This window comes from Ascaphus truei, chromosome 2 (assembly GCF_040206685.1).
Source record: "Ascaphus truei isolate aAscTru1 chromosome 2, aAscTru1.hap1, whole genome shotgun sequence".
Lineage (NCBI taxonomy): Eukaryota > Metazoa > Chordata > Amphibia > Anura > Ascaphidae > Ascaphus > Ascaphus truei.
Window position 1 is genome coordinate 457,539,304 of NC_134484.1, and position 20,481 is coordinate 457,559,784.

Genomic DNA, 20,481 nt, shown 5'->3' on the forward strand with positions numbered 1-20,481 from the left:
CAATCCCACCCATTCTCAGGACTCAGGTGGCATAGCGGTTATTTCATGGATAGTTGGTTCATTTCCAGTGTGGCTTATCTGGAATAAAGAGTAGGGGGTGCCACTGAGCGATGTCATTTCTTAAACTATGTACAGTAACTAAAAGAAATCCCATATAGATGAGACTGCACCTGCAATACATGTGTATATTATCAACTCATTTAATGAAACGACTTGAGTCTTGATGTTTTCTGTCGCTGTCATCCACACCACACAGAGGCACGTTAAAATGGCCGGATGGACGCAACCATGTGGGGAATTTCCAGTTCGGCCAGGAAGACGGGTAAGGCCTAGATTATTAAACAAGTTATGGTCTAGCAGGTGTGTTGTGTGTGTGCCCGGTTCGATGATCACGTCAGAGGATACTGTGTGTGGTTTGTGGAGTTGTGAAGAATAAGAATGAGATTTCTCCAAGTCCATCTTTTTATAATGGAAACGTAATAGGTAATGAGCGCCAGTGTATACAACAGGGGAGGCCAACTCCGGCCCTCAAGGGCTACCAACAGGTCAGGATTTCAGGATATCCCTGCTTCAGCACAGGTGGCTCAATCAGGGGCACGGTCTTTGGCTGAGCCTCTGATTGAGCCATCTGTGCTGAAGCTGGGATATCCTGAAAACCTGACCTGTTGGTAGCCCTTAAGGACTGGACTTGGCCGCCCCTGGTGTAGAAGCTCATCATTTCCACCTGCTTTGAGTAGCAGGAAAATATATGCTTTAGAAAATTAAATTTCGTGGATCGCTGCTTTACTGTTGCATTATGTGGATTTCGGCCTACTCCGCAAATCAATCCAAGTGTGACAAGTGGCAAAATTGTAATGGGGGAAACAAAAGTCTTGTACGTTTAATGTCAAAGTAGCCGTACGTGTATTTTACGTTTGCAATGTGCAAATAGCCACACCTGCACTTATATGTATACTGTACAGTGTCGCCTTATAGTACTATACTTATTTAGCGGAACATCTCAGCATTATTTTTGTACAAGGTACGAGGCATTTATTTAGTAAACTCCGTGTGACTGAGCCTGTTTCTTTCAGCTTTGGAATATGCCTCATGCCGAACGCTTCAAAAGATGGCTACGATTGCTATAAATGCCACTGGAGGAATGGAAAAATGCAGGGATATGGAATCTGTGAGTAAGTAATGAAGTGATCTTCCTAAACACATCAGAACAGGCCGGCCACCAGCTTGTATGGGGCCTGGGACATCCAACGTGATCTCTTCTTGCATTCACCCTGCCAGAGGAAAAAGTGCTTGGCCGATCCAGAAAGTCGCGACCTACGTCCGTTCTGACCCAACTTATGGGTGCGACCGGGCAGCGCGCAGCAGCTGCCGGGCCTAGAACAGTTGTCCGAGCGCACCCCCCCGTGATGGTGTCCCTGTATCAGAATTGTGCCTTTGGAACTGATATCAGGTGCTCTATCGTGTGGATGCGGGTTAATATAATTCTGTATAGAACTAGAATATATTGAATGTTGTGTAGCCATTTACATTTTTAAAAGAATAGATTAGAACCTTATTGTAATGTTAGATTACTTCAATGACATGTCATACCTAGGCTAGAGGCAAAGGTGAACTAAGAACAGTGGCTTTGACTTGCTTAATAGGCTACACATACTTATTCTTCTCATCTAGTGAGGAGTGTAAGCCAATATAAGTATTTTAACATTTTCTTTACCATTTCCATTGGAAACACACTTTGGTGCTTTTGGATATAATGATAGCATAATCCCATCGTAAGTCAAATAGGTAAATATGAGCTGATCTGTACTGTATGAATGTAAGGTTACCAGCAGGGGTGCCACCACTCCGGGTTTGACCAGGAGTCTACAGGTTTTGGCCACGTATCTCCGGGCTACGGGTTTACCTTGTAAACCTCTGGGTGGTGGCGTTTCCCAGTGTCCTCCGGCGTCCTCCCGGCATCTCCCCCTGAAACGCCTGTCAAAATGGCTACGCTGCGTCAAATGGTGCCGCATTGCAATGTCAGCTTGACGTCACGTGACGCCTCAGCGCCATAAGGCATCCTGTTTTCATGGAAACTTGACGCCGCGTGATGTCGTGACATGGTGACGTCTCGTCATGGCAACGCGGCGCCATTTGACGCCGCGCAGCCATATTGACAGGAGTTGCAGGGGGAGATGCCGGGAGGATGTCGGAAGGAAGCCAGAGGATGCCGAGAGACGCCGCCGCCGGTAAGCGCTGAATGTAAAAATGTTATCTCCGGGTTAGCCTCCAGTACAAGGTGGCAACCCTGGTTACCAGGGAAATAAAAAGCATATTCATTTTTCACAAGATATACATAAGTAAACCAGTTACTTTAATGGGGAATTAATATTTCTAAAAAAATCCAGTTACACAGATAAGTTGTGTAAAGCAAAAGTCTGATTTAGGGGAGACAATAGAGGACGGGGACTGGGATCAAATTCTGCAAGCCGCAGCCAAAAGCTCTGTTTGCTCAACGTTAAAGGAGAACGCATATAAGGTCCTCATGCGCTGGTATCACACCCCACTAAAACTCTCTAAATTTGTCAAAGGATACTCCCCGCTCTGCCCGAAGCAGTGTGGGGAGACAGCTGACTTGAAACATATGCTGTGGTCTTGCCCGAAGGTGGTCCCGATTTGGGAATACATCAGAGAATGGATACAAAGGATACTCAATTTGGAGATCCCCATGGATCCGTGGCTGTTCCTACTGGGCAGGCGGATCCGAGGATTGTCAAAGGCGGCACACAAACTGGTTGCGCATTTTGCAACCGCCACTAGGTGTGAGATCGCAGCAGTATGGAAACAGAATGAATTACCAGTTTTCCCCAGAATCAGGAACAGAATTTGGCACGTTTGTCAGATGGAAGAGTTGACTAGCTGGGTCAACGACACTGGCTTAAAATTCCTAAAAGTCTGGGCGCCATGGCTTGCCCAGACAGATATCCCCAGGGTAGATGCTAGCACAATTTTACATTAATATTTATAAATGCGTTCTCCGGTGACATAGCAGGACCCACGACCACATAGTTACGAGACAGGTAGGATCTTTCTCAAGACCAGGAGATGGTGGAGCAAGGAAAAGAAAGTGAACGGCCAGATCACCGAGGCTGAAAAGGCAACAGACTCCAGATGTCGGGCCTTCCCCTCCTGTCCCCCCTTCCCTTTCTGTGTGTACTCTCTGTTGTCCCGTTCAGGTCTTGTAGGTCAGGTTTGTCCCGTCCGGTGAGTAAATGTAGTATGTACAGTGAAGCACACGTCTGAATGCTATCCCAAGGTATACTGGGATGGGTTATATACCTGTATTTGTATTTTGGTACTAAACATTGGTCTGTGTCATATTGTACGAATTGTAAAACCAAATAAAAAGTACAAGTTGAAAAAAAAAAAAAAAAAGCAAAAGTCTACATTGGACTGTACCTTTAACATCACCACATCCATGAAAGGTGTTAAGGACCTATTGTAACACTGATATAACATACGTTTATTATTATGAACATAATCATTTATTTAAACAGGCTGTCATGTACCACAGCACAGGAGAATAAGAAAAAAAAAAGGAAATATACAATATAACTTACTAAATATTATTTGAACATTAGGAAGACGCTATATTTTATACCGCGTTGTGGATTGAGCAATTAAACATAATAGGACAAAGATTCTTAACACGGAATGAAACACAGACAATAAAAAACGTCATCAATATGTCGATTTTGAGATCAAATTGTCCTAGAATTCGCAAACTTTAGTTAAAAACGGTAATGCCTATACAATTTAATTCTCACACTATTGTGCGGTGTTGTACGAGCCTATAAATAAGCCACGTTTCCACTGACAGTCAAGGCACCGACAGTAGAGTTGTCCAGAAAGGCGTCTAATGTCTGTCACAGCGATCAAGCGCTCGGAGTTAAACAAACATTTTAATACTGAATATCCCCTCTCACATTATTGCGACTTGAAAAGAAATCCGGTTAATATAATATCACAAACGGCAAAACACTTCCACGTAATAATCTCATTCACAACAAACTGTCCCAAAGTTGAAAAACAAACACCACACAAAACTCATCATTTTCAAGAAGGCCATGATGTATGAACAGTTATACTGACATGGTGGAAAACCAATCAAAAACCTAATGCACGGGGAATACTTATCACTGTCACCTGAAATGGTTCATGCACAAGCTGTTTGATGGATATTGAATTCAGTTCTAGAGGAAGGGGTCTGTTAGTAAAAAGGGTTTCAGATTTGGTATTTCCTGGTGCATGCTTCCACTTTCTAAAGCTCCTCGTGTACAATATTCCTTTCATCTTCTGCTGTGGTGAATACATTTTTTGCAGACGGACAGAAGGGAGCAGCTGACTCGGAAGGAAATCTTGGCCTCATCACTACTGGTGCATCCAACTAAGGCCAAGATTTGTGTGCTACTGTTAGCATCTAACTAAGGCCCAGATTCACCAACGGGTGTGAAACGTTAGCACACCTTTACTCCCATTCATATGTATATGGAGTAAAGGTGTGCTAAACCTTAATACCCATTTGTAGATCTGTGCCTATGTGTCAGACAGTGATGGCTCTGCCTTCTGCATAACGATAGGCAGCAACTAACCAGATTTATAATGGTAATACGTATATGTTTAAAGAGAAAATAGATACATAATTTATGAGCACATTTACATACCTCCGATGGGTCTCTTAATCCTGATGTACTCACACAGCATACAGTGCTTACACTGCAGCCAGGGATTCTGGGTAATGACAGGCAGACGAGCACTTAGAGTGTCCATTGTGTGCTCTTCTCCACTTTAACGTGGATCCTTTTCAGCTTATTCCTGCTTTTTCACACCGCTTTTAACGCAAAGCCTGGGTTACAGAATTGTATGGCCTGCACACCACTGTATGAGGTGTGATTATGGGGCACGGTCGATTTGGGGGACCTGTCTGAGTCATGTGAATGTGCAGGTTTTTTTTTAATCACTTTTTTACTCACCATGACTTGTTTGTAGACCCGGGAAGGAAAAAATAGTTACCAGGACATTTGAGATTATTAATAAAGTATCCAGATGTACAGCGCTGTACCGTGCATATGGAGAAGTGTTAATCTACCGTCTGTTTCCAGGTATGTGGATGAATCGGTGTATAAAGGATACTTCAAAGATGACCTGCGGCATGGGTTTGGCATCCTGGAGAGACCTGTGTCCACTAACGACCCCTTTAAATACACAGGAAGTTGGGAGAGTGACAAGAGGTCGGGATATGGAGTTTGGGACAACACTGATAAGTAAATAATAAACATTGATATTTTGTTATAACCATTACTACGTGACGAGCCTGGCGTACTGCCTGGGGTACTGCCGGCCTTTCTAGCAGTAAAGGAATTTAATGTACATTTATAAGAATACATTTTAACCTGGTGGCATGCAGGGCCGCCAAAAGAACAGTTGGGCACAGGACAAACATATGAACCAGCCCCCCCCCCCCTGCACCTCACATCCCCCCCTGCACATCACACACAGACACACACACACACATCACCTCTCCTGCACATCTCACACACACACACATCACCCCCCCCGCACCTCACATCAGCCCCCTGCACATCATCCCCTCTCCCTGCACCTCACATCACCCCCTGCACCTCACCCCTCCCTCTCACATAACCCCTCCCCCTCACATTGCCCCTTCCCCTGCACATCCCCCTGCACCTCACATCACCCCCCTGCACCTCACATCAACCCCCTGCACCTCACATAACCCCCTGCACCTTACATCACCCCCCTGCACCTCACATCACCCCCTGCACCTCACATCACCCCCCTGCACCTCACATCACCCCCCTGCACCTCACATCACCCCCTGCACCTCACATCACCCCCCTGCACCTTACATCACCCCCCTGCACCTCAAATCACTCTGCACCTCACATCACACCCCCTTCACCTCACATCACCTCCCCTGCAGCTCCCCCCTGCAATTCACATCATTCTCCCCCTACAATTCATCACCTTCCCTCCCCGTGTACCTCACATCACCTCCCCCCCTTGCACCTCACATCACCTCCCCCCTTGCACCTCACATCACCTCACCCCCTTGTACCTCACATCCCCTCCCCCCCTTGTACCTCACATCACCTCCCCCCCTTGTACCTCACATCACCCCCCCTTGTATCTCACATCACCTCCTGGATAATTGTCCTGGCTCTCCTCCCTGTCGGCGGCCCGGGTGGCATGTACCTACGTCTTGTGTATTTCAATGCAGCAAATCGTTAATGGAGTGAGAAAAATAACCATGATATTGTGCCTATGAATGTAAACAATTGATCTGAATATGCAGACTGTATATATCTAAATCTATAGATAGATATGGAGATAAACAGACAGTGACATAGACATATACTGTACATGGGTACAAAGTTAGGGTGCTCAAGCCCGCAGCAACTACATCCAATGGCATAAATAATATCACCCCTGGAGATACCAGTGGGAGTGGGTAGGTAAATAAAGACTTGTAAGTATCACAGTGACAACAGTCAAACTTAACTATCACAGTCTGAACCAATAAGCCCTACTCACGTCATCTCCAGGGTTTCTCTGCCGGCGTGCAAGCCAAGAAGGATCCAGAATCCAGATATATATATCCAGTAGAAAAAACGAATGGCGCACAGCCAGGGAGCCAGGTGTGGAATAAAAAATATTTCTTTAATGCAGCATAGTAGGAGACAAATTCATGCATCATGTCAGCAGCTGAACTGAGTAGAGGGGGGAAGGGGAATGAGAGCGAGAGGGGTGGGGGGAGAGGGAGAGGGGTGGGGGGAGAGGGAGAGGGGCAAACTGCAAATGTGACTGATAGATTGTATTTTTCTTGCACAATTTTGGTCATATCGTAAGTGCCTTGCTTTCTCCAGCCATCTTAGGGATTTATTCTAGATCTGCCAACTTCAATGGGGAGCTGTGGTTGAAAGCGGCTCGCTCTCTCACTTCGGCAGATGTAGCATAAACCCCTCAGTAGTACGGAGTGTGCTCCCTTCTACCGTCTTTAGATACATTGACATTTTTATCTGTAAAAAAAAGAAAGGAAATCTGAAAGCTACAGTATTATTTTTGCCTTGCATTAGTCCAACCATTTCGCTTTTGATCATTATTCATGTGACCTGACCTTACACCATTGTGTAAAATAACAGAAAGAAGAAACGATAGAAAATAAGTGAAAGGCCAAAGAATGTTCATTAATATTAAACTACAGTAGTGGGCGCCAACTCCAGTCCTCAAGGGCCACCGACAGGTCATGTTTTAAGGATTTCCCTGCTTCAGCACAGGTGGCTCAATCAGTCCCTGCTTCAGCACACGTGGCTCAATCAGATGCTCAGTCTTTGACTGACTTTGACGAGTCAAAGACTGAGTCTCTGCTTGAGCCTCTTGTGCTGAAGCAGGGATATCCTGAAAACCCAATCTGGTTGCCCTTGAGGACTGGGGTTGGCCAATCCCTGCACTACCATATCCAGTGAAAGAGAACACGGTGTTGGCTTCCAGGCGTAGCATTGTGTAACACTGTGATCATCTCTCGTTTCTCCAGAGGAGAGCGGTACATCGGCATGTGGCAGGATAACGTCAAACACGGGCAAGGCATCGTCGTGACTCATTCGGGCGCCTGTTACCAGGGCATTTTCCACTTGAATAAACTGGTGGTATGTAACGTTTTATTTTTTTGGCCCCTATTCTCCATATATCATGAAGCTGCTTCTCTAAGTCGGGGAATCTCTGTGCTCCATTTGTTTAGATAATGTAAAGTTACCTTTGAAAACATATTTAAATATATATCACAGGTGTTTGATTTTTCTTTTAGAAACCATGACCCAGATTTAGGGGTTTATGCTATATTGGCCAAAGCAGCCGGTCAGGACTTTTTCGGCTGAAATTACCCTTTGAAGTCACTGGGGAATTTCGTCAGAATTGCCCCTTGGGCTGATATAAAGTAGAATAAGCCCTTTTAACCTCTAAACATGAAACTGCTATTGGTTATACATTGGGTTGGCCATTGTAGGGACTGCACCTTCAGTAGGCTTCTACTACCTCTAAAGATAAAACCTTGAATTCCGCTGGCCATCGTGTTTGCCGGTATTAAATGACAGCTAGTAATTCACGCCTTATTTGTCAGGGCACTGGCGTTCTGCTTTCAGAAGACTGCACCGTTTTCGAGGGCGAGTTCACAGAGGAACTTCTCTTGGCTGGAAAGGTAAGTAAAGCCTTTACTAATTGTAAACGTGTTTTCTTACCACATGACTTAGTCTACCCTTACACTGCCAAAGGGGTCAGGAGACTGGGGGTCTTTGGCAGTGAAGGTGATAACGTAGCAATCTTCTCCGTTTGGTGCGTATTTCTCACCTGCACATCGCCATGCAATGCATTGAAGAACCATCGTATTTTTTGGTTTCTTGTAGCATACCTCTTGGTGTGTGTAACATAAACGGATAATAGAACAAGTTCCCACAAGTCCACTAGGATAGTTCAGCTCAAGGACTCTTCCAAAGTGCGGGGAAACGGTTTCAGGCAAGGAGACTCCTGCTCGTGTAGCCAACACAACATACATACAATTTCTACAAAGTGCAGGTCTCCTCTGGGACAGGGATACAAAGTACAGCTCTACTCACACGTTCATAATGCAATTCTCCATTTAATGTGACAGCCAAGAACAGTGGAAAGACAACGTTTCAGGTCCTACGCGGACCTTTCATCGGGTCACCTCATTGAATTGATTAAAGTGTTGCCTCTGAAACGGAACTAAATGGTGTGTGGTAATAATGAATATTACAGAAAAGCTATTACATGATCACTTTGGGTGATTAGTAACCAGGTGGCCACCATGTTCAGAAGCACAACCACATAAAAGGAAGTTGGCCTTGAGTCGGCTGTCAGGCTCAGATATATTATGTTCGTTCAAATGAAATAGTGTCAGATTCATTAATTACTCGCTTATTTCGCAAAAGAGCACCCGGGCTAACTTGGCTGCTGCAATCTGAGCAGTGTTATCCAGCTCTCTAAAGGAACCCAAGTCACACTAGATTATAGGGATGACCAAAGAATTAACAAACATGCTAATGTATTTAGACTACATGAAGTAGAGTGTTGTGTGGCATCGTCAAACATGCCTGGAGGTGCCAGGGGGGAAGGTTACATGCCTGGAGGTCCCTGGGGGGAAGGTTACATGCCCGGAGGTCCCTGGGGGGAAGATTACATGCCCGGAGGTCCCTGGGGGGAAGGTTACATACCTGGAGGTCCCTGAGGGGAAGGTTACATGCCTGGGGGGAAGGTTACATGCCTGGAGTTCCTTGGGAGGAAGGTTACATGCCTGGGGGGAAGGTTACATGCCTGGAGTACCCTGGGGGGAAGGTTACATACCTGGAGTTCCTTGGGGGGAGGTTACATGCCTGGGGGGAAGGTTACATGCCTGGCGGTCCCTGGGGGGAAGGTTACATGCCTGGCGGTCCCTGGGGGGAAGGTTACATGCCCGGAGGTCACTGGGGGGAAGGTTACATACCTGGAGGTCCCTGAGGGGAAGGTTACATGCCTGGGGGGAAGGTTACATGCCTGGAGTTCCTTGGGAGGAAGGTTACATGCCTGGGGGGAAGGTTACATGCCTGGAGTACCCTGGGGGGAAGGTTACATACCTGGAGTTCCTTGGGGGGAGGTTACATGCCTGGGGGGAAGGTTACATGCCTGGCGGTCCCTGGGGGGAAGGTTACATGCCTGGCGGTCCCTGGGGGGAAGGTTACATGCCTGGAGGTCCCTGGGAGGAAGGTTACATGCCTGGAGGTCCCTGGGGGGAAGGTTACATGCCTGGAGGTCCCTGGGGGGAAGGTTACATGCCCGGAGGTCCCTGGGGGGAAGGTTACATGCCCGGAGGTCCCTGGGGGGAAGGTTACATACCTGGAGGTCCCTGAGGGGAAGGTTACATGCCTGGGGGGAAGGTTACATGCCTGGAGTTCCTTGGGAGGAAGGTTACATGCCTGGGGGGAAGGTTACATGCCTGGAGTACCCTGGGGGGAAGGTTACATACCTGGAGTTCCTTGGGGGGAGGTTACATGCCTGGGGGGAAGGTTACATGCCTGGCGGTCCCTGGGGGGAAGGTTACATGCCTGGCGGTCCCTGGGGGGAAGGTTACATGCCTGGAGGTCCCTGGGAGGAAGGTTACATGCCTGGAGGTCCCTGGGGGGAAGGTTACATGCCTGGAGGTCCCTGGGGTGAAGGTTACATGCCCGGAGGTCCCTGGGGGGAAGGTTACATGCCTGGAGGTCCCTGGGGGGAAGGTTACATGCCTGGAGGTCCCTGGGGGGAAGGTTACATGCCCGGAGTTCTCTGGGGGGAAGGTTACATGCCTGGAGGTCCCTGGGGGGAAGGTTACATGCCCGGAGGTCCCTGGGGGGAAGGTTATATGCCTGGGGGGAAGGTTACATGCCTGGAGTTCCCTGGGGGAAGGTTACATGCCTGGGGGGAAGGTTACATGCCTGGAGTTCCCTGGGGGGAAGGTTACATGCCTGGAGGTCCCTGGGGGGAAGGGTACATGCCTGGAGGTCCCTGGGGGGAAGGTTACATGCCTGGAGGTGCCTGGGGGGAAGGTTACATGCCTGGAGGTCCCTGGGGGGTAGGTTACATTCCTGGAGGTCCCTGGGAGGTAGGTTACATGCCTGGAGGTCCCTGGGGGGAAGGTTACATGCCTGGAGTTCCCTCGGGGGAAGGTTACATGCCTGGAGGTGCCTGGGGGGAAGGTTACATGCCTGGAGGTCCCTGGGGGGAAGGTTACATGCCTGGAGTTCCCTGGGGGGAAAGTTACATGCCTGGAGGTCCCTGGGGGGAAAGTTACATGCCTGGAGTTCCCTGTGGGGAAGGTTACATGCCTGGAGGTCTCTGGGGGGAAAGTTACATGCCTGGAGGTCCCTGGGGGGAAAGTTACATGCCTGGAGTTCCCTGTGGGGAAGGTTACATGCCCAGAGTTCCCTGGGGGAAGGTTACATGCCCGGAGGTCCTTGGGGGGAAGGTTACATACCTGGAGGTCCCTGAGGGGAAGGTTACATGCCTGGAGTTCCTTGGGGGGAAGGTTACATGCCTGGAGGTCCCTAAGGGGGAGGTTACATGCCTGCGGGGAAGGTTACATGCCTGGAGTTCCTTGGGGGGAAGGTTACATGCCTGGAGTTCCCTGTGGGGAAGGTTACATGCCTGGGGGGAAGGTTACATGCCTGGAGTTCCTTGGGGGGAAGGTTACATGCCTGGGGGGAAGGTTACATGCCTGGAGAACCCTGGGGGGAAGGTTACATGTCTGGAGGTCCCTGGGGGGGAAGGTTACATGCCTGGGGGGAAGGTTACATGCCTGGAGGGAAGGTTACATGCCTGGAGGTCCCTGGGGGGAAGGTTACATGCCTGGAGTTCCCTGGGGGGAAGGTTACATGCCTGGAGGTTCCTGGGGGGAAGGTTACATGCCTGGAGGTGCCTGGGGGGAAGGTTACATGCCTGGAGTTCCCTGGGGGGAAGGTTACAAGCCTGGAGGTCCCTGGGGGGTAGGTTACATGCCTGGAGGTCCCTGGGGGGAAGGTTACATGCCTGGAGGTCCCTGAGGGGAAGGTTACATGCCTGGAGGTCCCTGAGGGGAAGGTTACATGCCTGGGGGGAAGGTTACATGCCTGGAAGTCCCTGTGGGGAAGGTTACATGCCTGGAGTTCCTTGGGGGGAAGGTTACATGCCTGGAGTTCCTTGTGGGGAAGGTTACATGCCTGGAGTTCCTTGGGGGGAAGGTTACATGCCTGGAGTTCCTTGTGGGGAAGGTTACATGCCTGGAGGTCCCTGATGGGAAGGTTACATGCCTGGGGGGAAGGTTACATGCCTGGAGTTCCTTGGGGGGAAGGTTACATGCCTGGGGGAAGGTTACATGCCTGGAGTACCCTGGGGGGAAGGTTACATGCCTGGAGTTCCCTGTGGGGAAGGTTACATGCCTGGAGGTCCCTGGGGGGAAGGTTAAATGCCTGGAGGTCCCTGGGGGGAAGGTTACATGCCTGGAGTTCCTTGGGGGGAAGGTTACATGCCTGGGGGAAGGTTACATGCCTGGAGTACCCTGGGGGGAAGGTTACATGCCTGGAGTTCCCTGTGGGGAAGGTTACATGCCTGGAGGTCCCTGGGGGGAAGGTTACATGCCCGGAGGTCCCTGGGGGGAAGGTTACATGCCTGGAGTTCCTTGGGGGGAAGGTTACATGCCTGGGGGAAGGTTACATGCCTGGAGTACCCTGGGGGGAAGGTTACATACCTGGAGTTCCCTGTGGGGAATGTTACATGCCTGGGGGGTAGGTTACATGCCTGGAGTTCCTTGGGGGAAAGGTTACATGCCTGGAGGTCCCTGGGGGGAAGGTTACATGCCTGGAGGTGCCTGGGGGGAAGGTTACATGCCTGGAGGTGCCTCGGGGGACGGTTACATGCCCAGAGGTCCCTGGGGGGAAGATTACATGCCTGGGGGGAAGGTTACATGCCTGGAGTTCCCTGGGGGGAAGGTTACATGCCTGGAGTTCCCTGGGGGGAAGGTTACATGCCTGGGGGGAAGGTTACATGCCTGGAGGTCCCTGGGGGGAAGGTTACATGCCCAGGGGTCCCTGGGGGGGAAGGTTACATGCCTGGGGGGAAGGTTACATGCCTGGAGTTCCCTGGGGGGAAGGTTACATGCCTGGAGGACCCTGGGGGGAAGGTTACATGCCTGGAGGTCCCTGAGGGGAAGGTTACATGCCTGGAGGTCCCTGAGGGGAAGGTTACATGCCTGGGGGGAAGGTTACATGCCTGGAGGTCCCTGTGGGGAAGGTTACATGCCTGGAGTTCCTTGGGGGGAAGGTTACATGCCTGGAGTTCCTTGTGGGGAAGGTTACATGCCTGGAGTTCCTTGGGGGGAAGGTTACATGCCTGGAGTTCCTTGTGGGGAAGGTTACATGCCTGGAGGTCCCTGAGGGGAAGGTTACATGCCTGGGGGAAGGTTACATGCCTGGAGTACCCTGGGGGGAAGGTTACATGCCTGGAGTTCCCTGTGGGGAAGGTTACATGCCTGGAGGTCCCTGGGGGGAAGGTTACATGCCTGGAATTCCTTGGGGGGAAGGTTACATGCCTGGGGAAAGGTTACATGCCTGGAGTACCCTGGGGGGAAGGTTACATACCTGGAGTTCCCTGTGGGGAATGTTACATGCCTGGGGGGAAGGTTACATGCCTGGAGTTCCTTGGGGGAAAGGTTACATGCCTGGAGGTCTCTGGGGGGAAGGTTACATGCCTGGAGGTGCCTGGGGGGAAGGTTACATGCCTGGAGGTGCCTCAGGGGACGGTTAAATGCCCAGAGGTCCCTGGGGGGAAGATTACATGCCTGGAGTTCCCTGTGGGGAAGGTTACATGCCTGGAGGTCCCTGGGGGGAAGGTTACATGCCTGGAGTTCCCTGTGGGGAATGTTACATGCCTGGGGGGGTAGGTTACATGCCTGGAGTTCCTTGGGGGAAAGGTTACATGCCTGGAGGTCCCTGGGGGGAAGGTTACATGCCTGGAGGTCCCTGAGGGGAAGGTTACATGCCTGGAGTACCCTGGGTGGAAGGTTACATGCCTGGAGGTCCCTGGGGGGAAGGTTACATGCCTGGAGGTCCCTGGGGGGAAGGTTACATGCCTGGAGGTCCCTGGGGTGAAGGACTGTAATACACTGTAAACAATAACTAATTAAAGAAAGTACATCTTGAATTTGTATAATACCTCTCTAATAGAATGGTAACAGTAACATGCTGCAGCTGTAACGTCTGCTGTTTCTTATTTTAAGGGAAAGCTTACGTTCGCCAATGGATTCACTCTGGTCGGGACCTTCAATAAAGTTGCTCCTTCTGGCCTGCAGACTCAGGGGGTCCTTAATACAGAGTGTAACCAGCAGGACGAGCTGGTGAAAAAGAAATTGTAAGCCAACAATTGCGTCGAAAACGTCTGGGGTTAAAACCGATCTCTCCAGTCTGAAAAGGTGTTCTCCTGGCTGCCAAATAGTGTATGAGAAAGAGGAAGCACGGGACTTTTACGACTCCCATTACGCACGCACGTTAGACAGCAATAGCTGGAGTGCTATGTAGTAAATCAGAAGGGCGACCTTTTCTGCACAGAGCATACAAAGGTTAAGTAAAAGGTTACATCCGGATATTTGCAGAAGAGCCGGGGCTTAATTGGTGGTGATCACTGCTTTTCATTACTCATTTCAATAGCTTGTACCTGTTCTGAGGGAGAATAGCTCCACGTCTGCTTCATAATAGATTCCCTTTTATAATCCACCTACACAAGGTAAAATAGAACAAACCTATGCTGAGCTTCTGTCCCCGATACATTGTGGGCTGCTGAGTTGACCGTGTAGAAAACAGATACACCATTAGCCAATGCTTCTTCTTCCGTCCTCTTCTCGCCTGTATAGCGTGTGCTGTGAAGCCGCTTCCCTTTTCTAGAGAAGAGTTCAGCTCTATTCAACCAAATGGGACTCAAGTCTTCTACAGCGCAGGAAAGTGGCTTCACAGCCTATGGAATAAGGGCCGTTCATGTGTCGTCCACAAGACAGTCCAGTTTTTATATGCAATGTGTGAAGGTGAAAGGGCAAACCGTATACAGCTAATGTAATACATTCAGGAAGGTCCCACCTGGTCTAGGACGTTTTTCCGCGACCAAGTCGCCACTGGTGTTTATCCGCCACTTACATCGCCGCAGGGACATCTCGCCGTCAAGGTAAGCCCCTAATGTTAGCCCTTAGCCTAAAACTCCCTTACAGTAAAAAAAACATTTACCCTAAAAAGCTAACCCCGGTCCCCTTACCCTAAAAACCTTACACTAAAACCCCCTTACCCTAATGCTAATGACCTACCTTGTTGCTGAAACGGCTAGCAGCAAAAAGGCGACTGCGAAGTGTCCCTCGGCGGTGGTGGCTAAAAGGTCTGCGGCAAAACGGCTGCGTCCACTCGTCCTATTCCGGTTCAAATTTCTGTCTTGATAGAATAAGGTTTCATCTGTGACCATGCGATATTTTTTAACATTCCCTACACATACAAATAATCGCCTCTTAATTGTTTCTACAGAAAATCTGCCTCTAAATATTAAGATAAAAATTGAATTTCCAAGATATGCAAGACAATCTGATAAATGGGCACAGGGTTGCACGCTAATGGGTCTTTTTAAAAAAAAAAATGCCTCAAAATATGCATGTATTTGCAACAAAGTTTCCTTTTGTGTGTTTTCTATTAGTTTAATAACCATGTAGAGTAGACCAATACGTCCATACTGGTATGTGTCAGGTTTTATCCTTAGCAGCGTTGCCAACCTGATCCCACGTCACATTTGTAACTTCTGTCCCTTCCTTGTTGTCCGATTATAACCCCATTGAATTCCGGTTTCCTCTCATCCTGCCATCCCTTGTCATCGTTTCCAAGGGAAACAGACATGGAGAGCAGGAGAGAACTGAACTCTTAATGACACGGAATTATCTTTGGTAATACTGTACATACTCGTCAACCGTCGTTGACCTTCTGTGAATCTCTCACCGATTTTTAGCATCTGCAATATCTTCAGTGGAATCACATTGATAAAATCAACAACATCCCATTAAAAGGCTTGGGTTTTGGTTGTGGACCCCCAGTCTCACTGATTTTGGTAGCTGAAGGTTGACATTTCTGCATTACTGTATTGGTTATCCAAAACACATTTTATAACACAATGACCAGCATTCACTACTCTCCTATAAGAGGTATCAGGGCTCGATCCAATTCATTCAAGTCAATGTCCGTTAACGTTGGATCAAGCCCCAATACCCCCTAGTGGAGATTTGTGAACCTCCCCCAACGTTTTCATATTATAAAAGTGTCATTTGAATACATTGAATAACATTATCCAGAATATTGAAAACTGGGATACAGTATCTGGTTTGATTCAAATGGTGTCTTTGTTAGAATATGTGTGTCTACACACAAGATAACTAAATGATGCAGCAGCAATGAGATACTAAATGGGAAGACCTGTAATTGTTTGGTCCTCCCGTTTTTTGCCAGAGACGCATTCAAGATCCCTTGGGCAGGAAAGTGGTTACCGCCTTATTCAATACCGCAAGAAGCTGTTAATTAAGATATTAACGTCCATTCACTTGAAAATTACGATGAACTGTACATTGTCAGCTTTTCAGGTTTGATGGACAACATTCCCTCATTTTGTTCTTTGAGGAGAGGCCTGTTTAGCAGGCAACCCAATGCAAGCAGTCCATCCCAAGCAAGACATAAGTCAACTCTTTCGTATTCTTGATCCCACAGTCAGTTTGGTGCTGAAGGGTTTCTGGTGGAGGAGAGGTGGCGAGGGATTTATGAACAGTTCCAGAAGTTCCTTGAATCCGGGTGCAAAGGAGAAACAGAAGAGTCCTTTCTAGGGTTTCACGTCAAGTCGAGCAAGAAGCTCCAGAAGTCTCAGGAGTATCTCTTCTGTCAGAGGTGAGGAGGAGATTGTGCGTGTTCATGGTGTGCGTATGCAGCAAGTTACTAAATGTGTAGGTGATCCCAAGATGATAACGGTAGCTTTACAAAGCAGATCTCGGCTCTAGGTTAGGATGACAATGGGGAGAATGAAAAACTGTTGTGGCAGCAAAAACCAAAGTCGGAGAGATGGATCTGGGCAGACTTGCACATCTCTATGCACTTTATAATTCATACTGTATATAATGTCGCCTAAGTGGCATAAAGAGAACGATAGATGCCACATAATGACAACTAATATAGTGTATAGTGTAATATTCCAGGGAGTGGAGATCCTTATTAATGTGTCTTCAAGCAGCTCACACCAAATCTCGAGTCTTGGAGTCCCTCCTATCCTGCTTCTGCTGGAATCCAGAGCGTTGTCTGAGCTGTATCCCCATCGTACCTCATGTAAAACAGATAAATGGCCTTAATAGCGCACCGTATATTTGCATCCAAATGGTAGATAGGTGTAAGATTAAAAATGCTCACATCTACTTATTTATACAGCTTAAAAGGAGCATAGTTATAAGGTGCCAGAGCATCTTGTGAGCTCATCCACTGCCCTTTGAAGTGGGTGAGTCCAGATCTAATTCCAGCGTCATTTGTCCTTGTGACTTTGCGCAAGTCACGTTATCTCCCAGTGCATCAGATACCACAAGTAGATTGTAAGCTCTTTGGGACTGGGCTCACTGCAATATTGTGTGCAGCGCTGCCTACATTGTCAGCGACATATACAAATAATATGTTGTTATTACTAACCTACATGCTGTTCTTAAAGTAAAGTTGTATGAATTTACACTGTGGACTTGGCATTTTACGATCCCGTCGGTATTCAGTCCGAGTACCAATACCTCCCACCACCAATGTTTTTTTAATGCTCTTCCACAACGATACATGTGCACCAGAACAGTAGCCTAATCCTTTCATTCGTTTCAGGGACAGCAGGGAAATTTCAGGCAAGATAGAAGATATTCTGAAAGACATTAGTCTTCTGCACGAGCCCGAGTCCCTGTACAGCTACTTGGAAAAGGTACCGACCTGTGCTGCACAACGTCTGCATTGCATCACTGCTGTGTCTTGTGCTATTTCCGTAGCCATGCATAACAATTTATTTATAGGTTCAGCTTGATGGACATGTATCTTTCCCCCCCCCCCCCCTCAAACTCATCTACGATGTAAAATATCACAGATTATATTCTCTCTCAATAGCCATTTTAGTATTGAAGGGGGATAAGTGGGTTGTTGCAGGGGTCGGGTGATGGGAATAGGTGCCCTGGGGCGGAGGTGGGGGTTAACCCATTGTATGCCCTAGCGGTTAGTAAGGCATTGCATGGCGATACCTTATTAGCCTCTATGGCATGCAACGGGTAATTAGATAGATAGTTAACCCTTCAAGTAATAGAGCAGACATGAATTAATGCATGATGCATGAACACTGTGGTTACTACGGTGTTAATGCACTCTTTCAATATTGATTACGCCAGGTATATATTACATATCAATATACTGTATATGGTACCTGGCATCTTTGGTACTGAAGAGAGAAAATAGCACAGACAAGTAGTAAATATAATATATAGCCCTGTTCATTTCATGTACCCTTGTATTGTTATTATAACTCTGTGCCCAGGACATACGTGAAAACGAGAGGTAACCCTCAATGTATTACTTCCTAGTAACACATGTTATAAATAAATACATACCGTAAATAGTAAATGCGACTTTTCTCTGCCATTTTTCTCAATTTGTTTTCCTACTGGATGCGCCAGTAACTTGATCTCTTGACCCCAAGCACCAAAATTAGGCCACGGCCCCAGAGTACCCTGCTGCGCGCGCGGCTGGTGGGCTGGCGGCGCGTGCATGTGCGAGAGCCGCGATCAGCGGTCTCTGCTCCAGCTCAGTGGAGAGAAGCAGGAGATCCGACGAGGGATGGGTGTGGCAGGGGCGCAGCCATGACGTCACGTGGCTGGTTCGCCCTCATTGGCTGAACCGCCGCCGTGACGTGGCCAGCGCTCTGTCGCCAACCAGCAAACACAAGAATCTTGTCGGCCGAAAATCTGGTCGCGCATCGCGATCGCTACACGCGCAGGCAGCTGCTGGGACCGGCCCCATTGAGGGGCGGAACTTGTTCCTGCAGCGCACGCCGTAGCGAGGGCAGCAGTAGACGCTGGGACCGAGGCCTTAGATTGTAAAGTCGAGGTAGGGATCCATTGGGGCTGAAAAACTATATATATACAGGGCTGCATACATTGTAATGCAAGAAAAATATTATTATAGCTGGTAGCTCGCCGAATGTGATGTCTCTGTATGAACACTCGTATAATAACCTTGGGATTCCGGCCGTGTCTGTTCCAGGCTTTCAGGTCGTCACATCACCCATTTAAAAAGCTGCTGAAGATTCTGTCGGTGGTTTTCCAGGCGACTTACTCTGGCATCGGGGCAAATCTGCACCTTCTCAGCATGGCGCAGGAGGAAATAAAGTACTATGCAAAGAAAGTCGGGGAGTTTTACAGGTATATTCTGTTCTCGTTGTGTAGATCCCTCCTCTGCTTTCGATACTGTTGACCACCCTTTTTTTCTTTTTCATATTCTTCACTCTTGGCATCCGTGGCACTGCTCTCTCCTGATTCTCCTCCGACAGTACCTCTCCCGCCACACCTTCCGTGTCTCTTTTGCCAACTCCTCCTCTACCTCCTATGGATCTTGATTTGTTGGTGTACTTCAAGGCTCTCTTTTAGTTCCCCTACTCTTCTCTCTATGCTAATGACCCATAACATTACACCCACAGCACGGTCACAGGTCACAGAGTGCCTATCACTAATCTCGGCCTGGAGGGTCCTTCGTCACCTCAAGCTTAATATGTTGCTTTTCATACTCCCTTCCAAACCAGGCCTCCTTGCGCTCTTCTCCATTAGAGCCAGTAACACCAGCAGCTGCCCAGTCTCAAAAGTACGCTGTCTAGGAGTTACAATTGAATCCTCCATCAATGTTGTATCTTTTGATAGTAACCCTCTAACACAATTTTGCCATTTCTTCCTTCATAACATTGCAAAGATATGCCTCTTAAACTGCCAAAACACCAATGCACACCCCCATTCTATCCCATCTTGATTACTGCCACCGTTCATTTTTCTGGCCTCCCTGCCTCCTACCTCTTTGACATACAATCCGTTTGAAATGCTGCTGCTCAAATCACCTCCTGCTTTTATAGACGCGTATCTGCTTCTGACAGCCAGAATCTCTTCTTCAACTACAAAACCCACCTCCTTTCCTGTAATTGCGGAGAACGTCGTTGTATTTTTGCAAACAAACAGGAATTTTCAAGAAATCAGGCTCTCCTGGAATCAGTCCTAGGATTATTCAAACAACTGGAAATCTTTATTTTCTGATCATCCACCATCCACCATCCATCATCCCGTCTGTGAAACAGGGACTAGGTCTGGGACGTCGCTCCCACCAAAGGGGGCATCACCGGACCCTTCCATCAGGTTAAAAAAATTCATAATTAAAACAAAACAGAAAAATATTTGGTGAACAAAATAGAATAATACAATTGGGGAAAAGCTGGATGGGAAAAGTGATTCTTGCACTGGATTCCAAAGTGATTACACTGGCAAAAGCTCGACTACCTAAGGTTGGATGGTAACTCCTTGGGGAGAATAGTCAGGCCGATCCTTCTGACCTCAGAGAATATATACCAGCTGCTTGGGGAGTAAGGCGGTGGCGCAAATACTCAGGGCCCAGTCCATGCAATGCTTTATACGTCATAAGGGACATTTTGCACTGAATACGGTAGGTCACAGGAAGCCAGTGCAGATCGCGGAGAGTGTGTAATATTCTCATAATGGCCAACACGCTGAAGCATGCGAGCAGCCGCGTTCTGCACTAGCTGGAGCCTCCTAATCAGCATGAGCCATTCCTGCATAGTGGGGCATTTTCGTAG

At 48.2% G+C, this 20,481-nt stretch overlaps 1 protein-coding gene across 5 annotated transcripts in view; it reads left to right on the forward strand.

Annotated features, from left to right (window-relative positions):
* Nucleotides 1–20,481, forward strand: part of ALS2CL (ALS2 C-terminal like) — a 131,077-nt gene that overhangs the window by 86,880 nt on the left and 23,716 nt on the right. For all 5 annotated transcript variants that reach the window (XM_075588012.1, XM_075588014.1, XM_075588016.1 and 2 more), the window contains 9 exons: nt 257–322; nt 1,074–1,172; nt 5,142–5,303; nt 7,595–7,706; nt 8,177–8,254; nt 13,838–13,968; nt 16,341–16,514; nt 17,475–17,568; nt 18,894–19,051. In XM_075588012.1, coding sequence (XP_075444127.1) covers nt 257–322; nt 1,074–1,172; nt 5,142–5,303; nt 7,595–7,706; nt 8,177–8,254; nt 13,838–13,968; nt 16,341–16,514; nt 17,475–17,568; nt 18,894–19,051 — 1,074 coding nt within the window. The remainder of the gene's footprint in view (nt 1–256; nt 323–1,073; nt 1,173–5,141; nt 5,304–7,594; nt 7,707–8,176; nt 8,255–13,837; nt 13,969–16,340; nt 16,515–17,474; nt 17,569–18,893; nt 19,052–20,481) is intronic.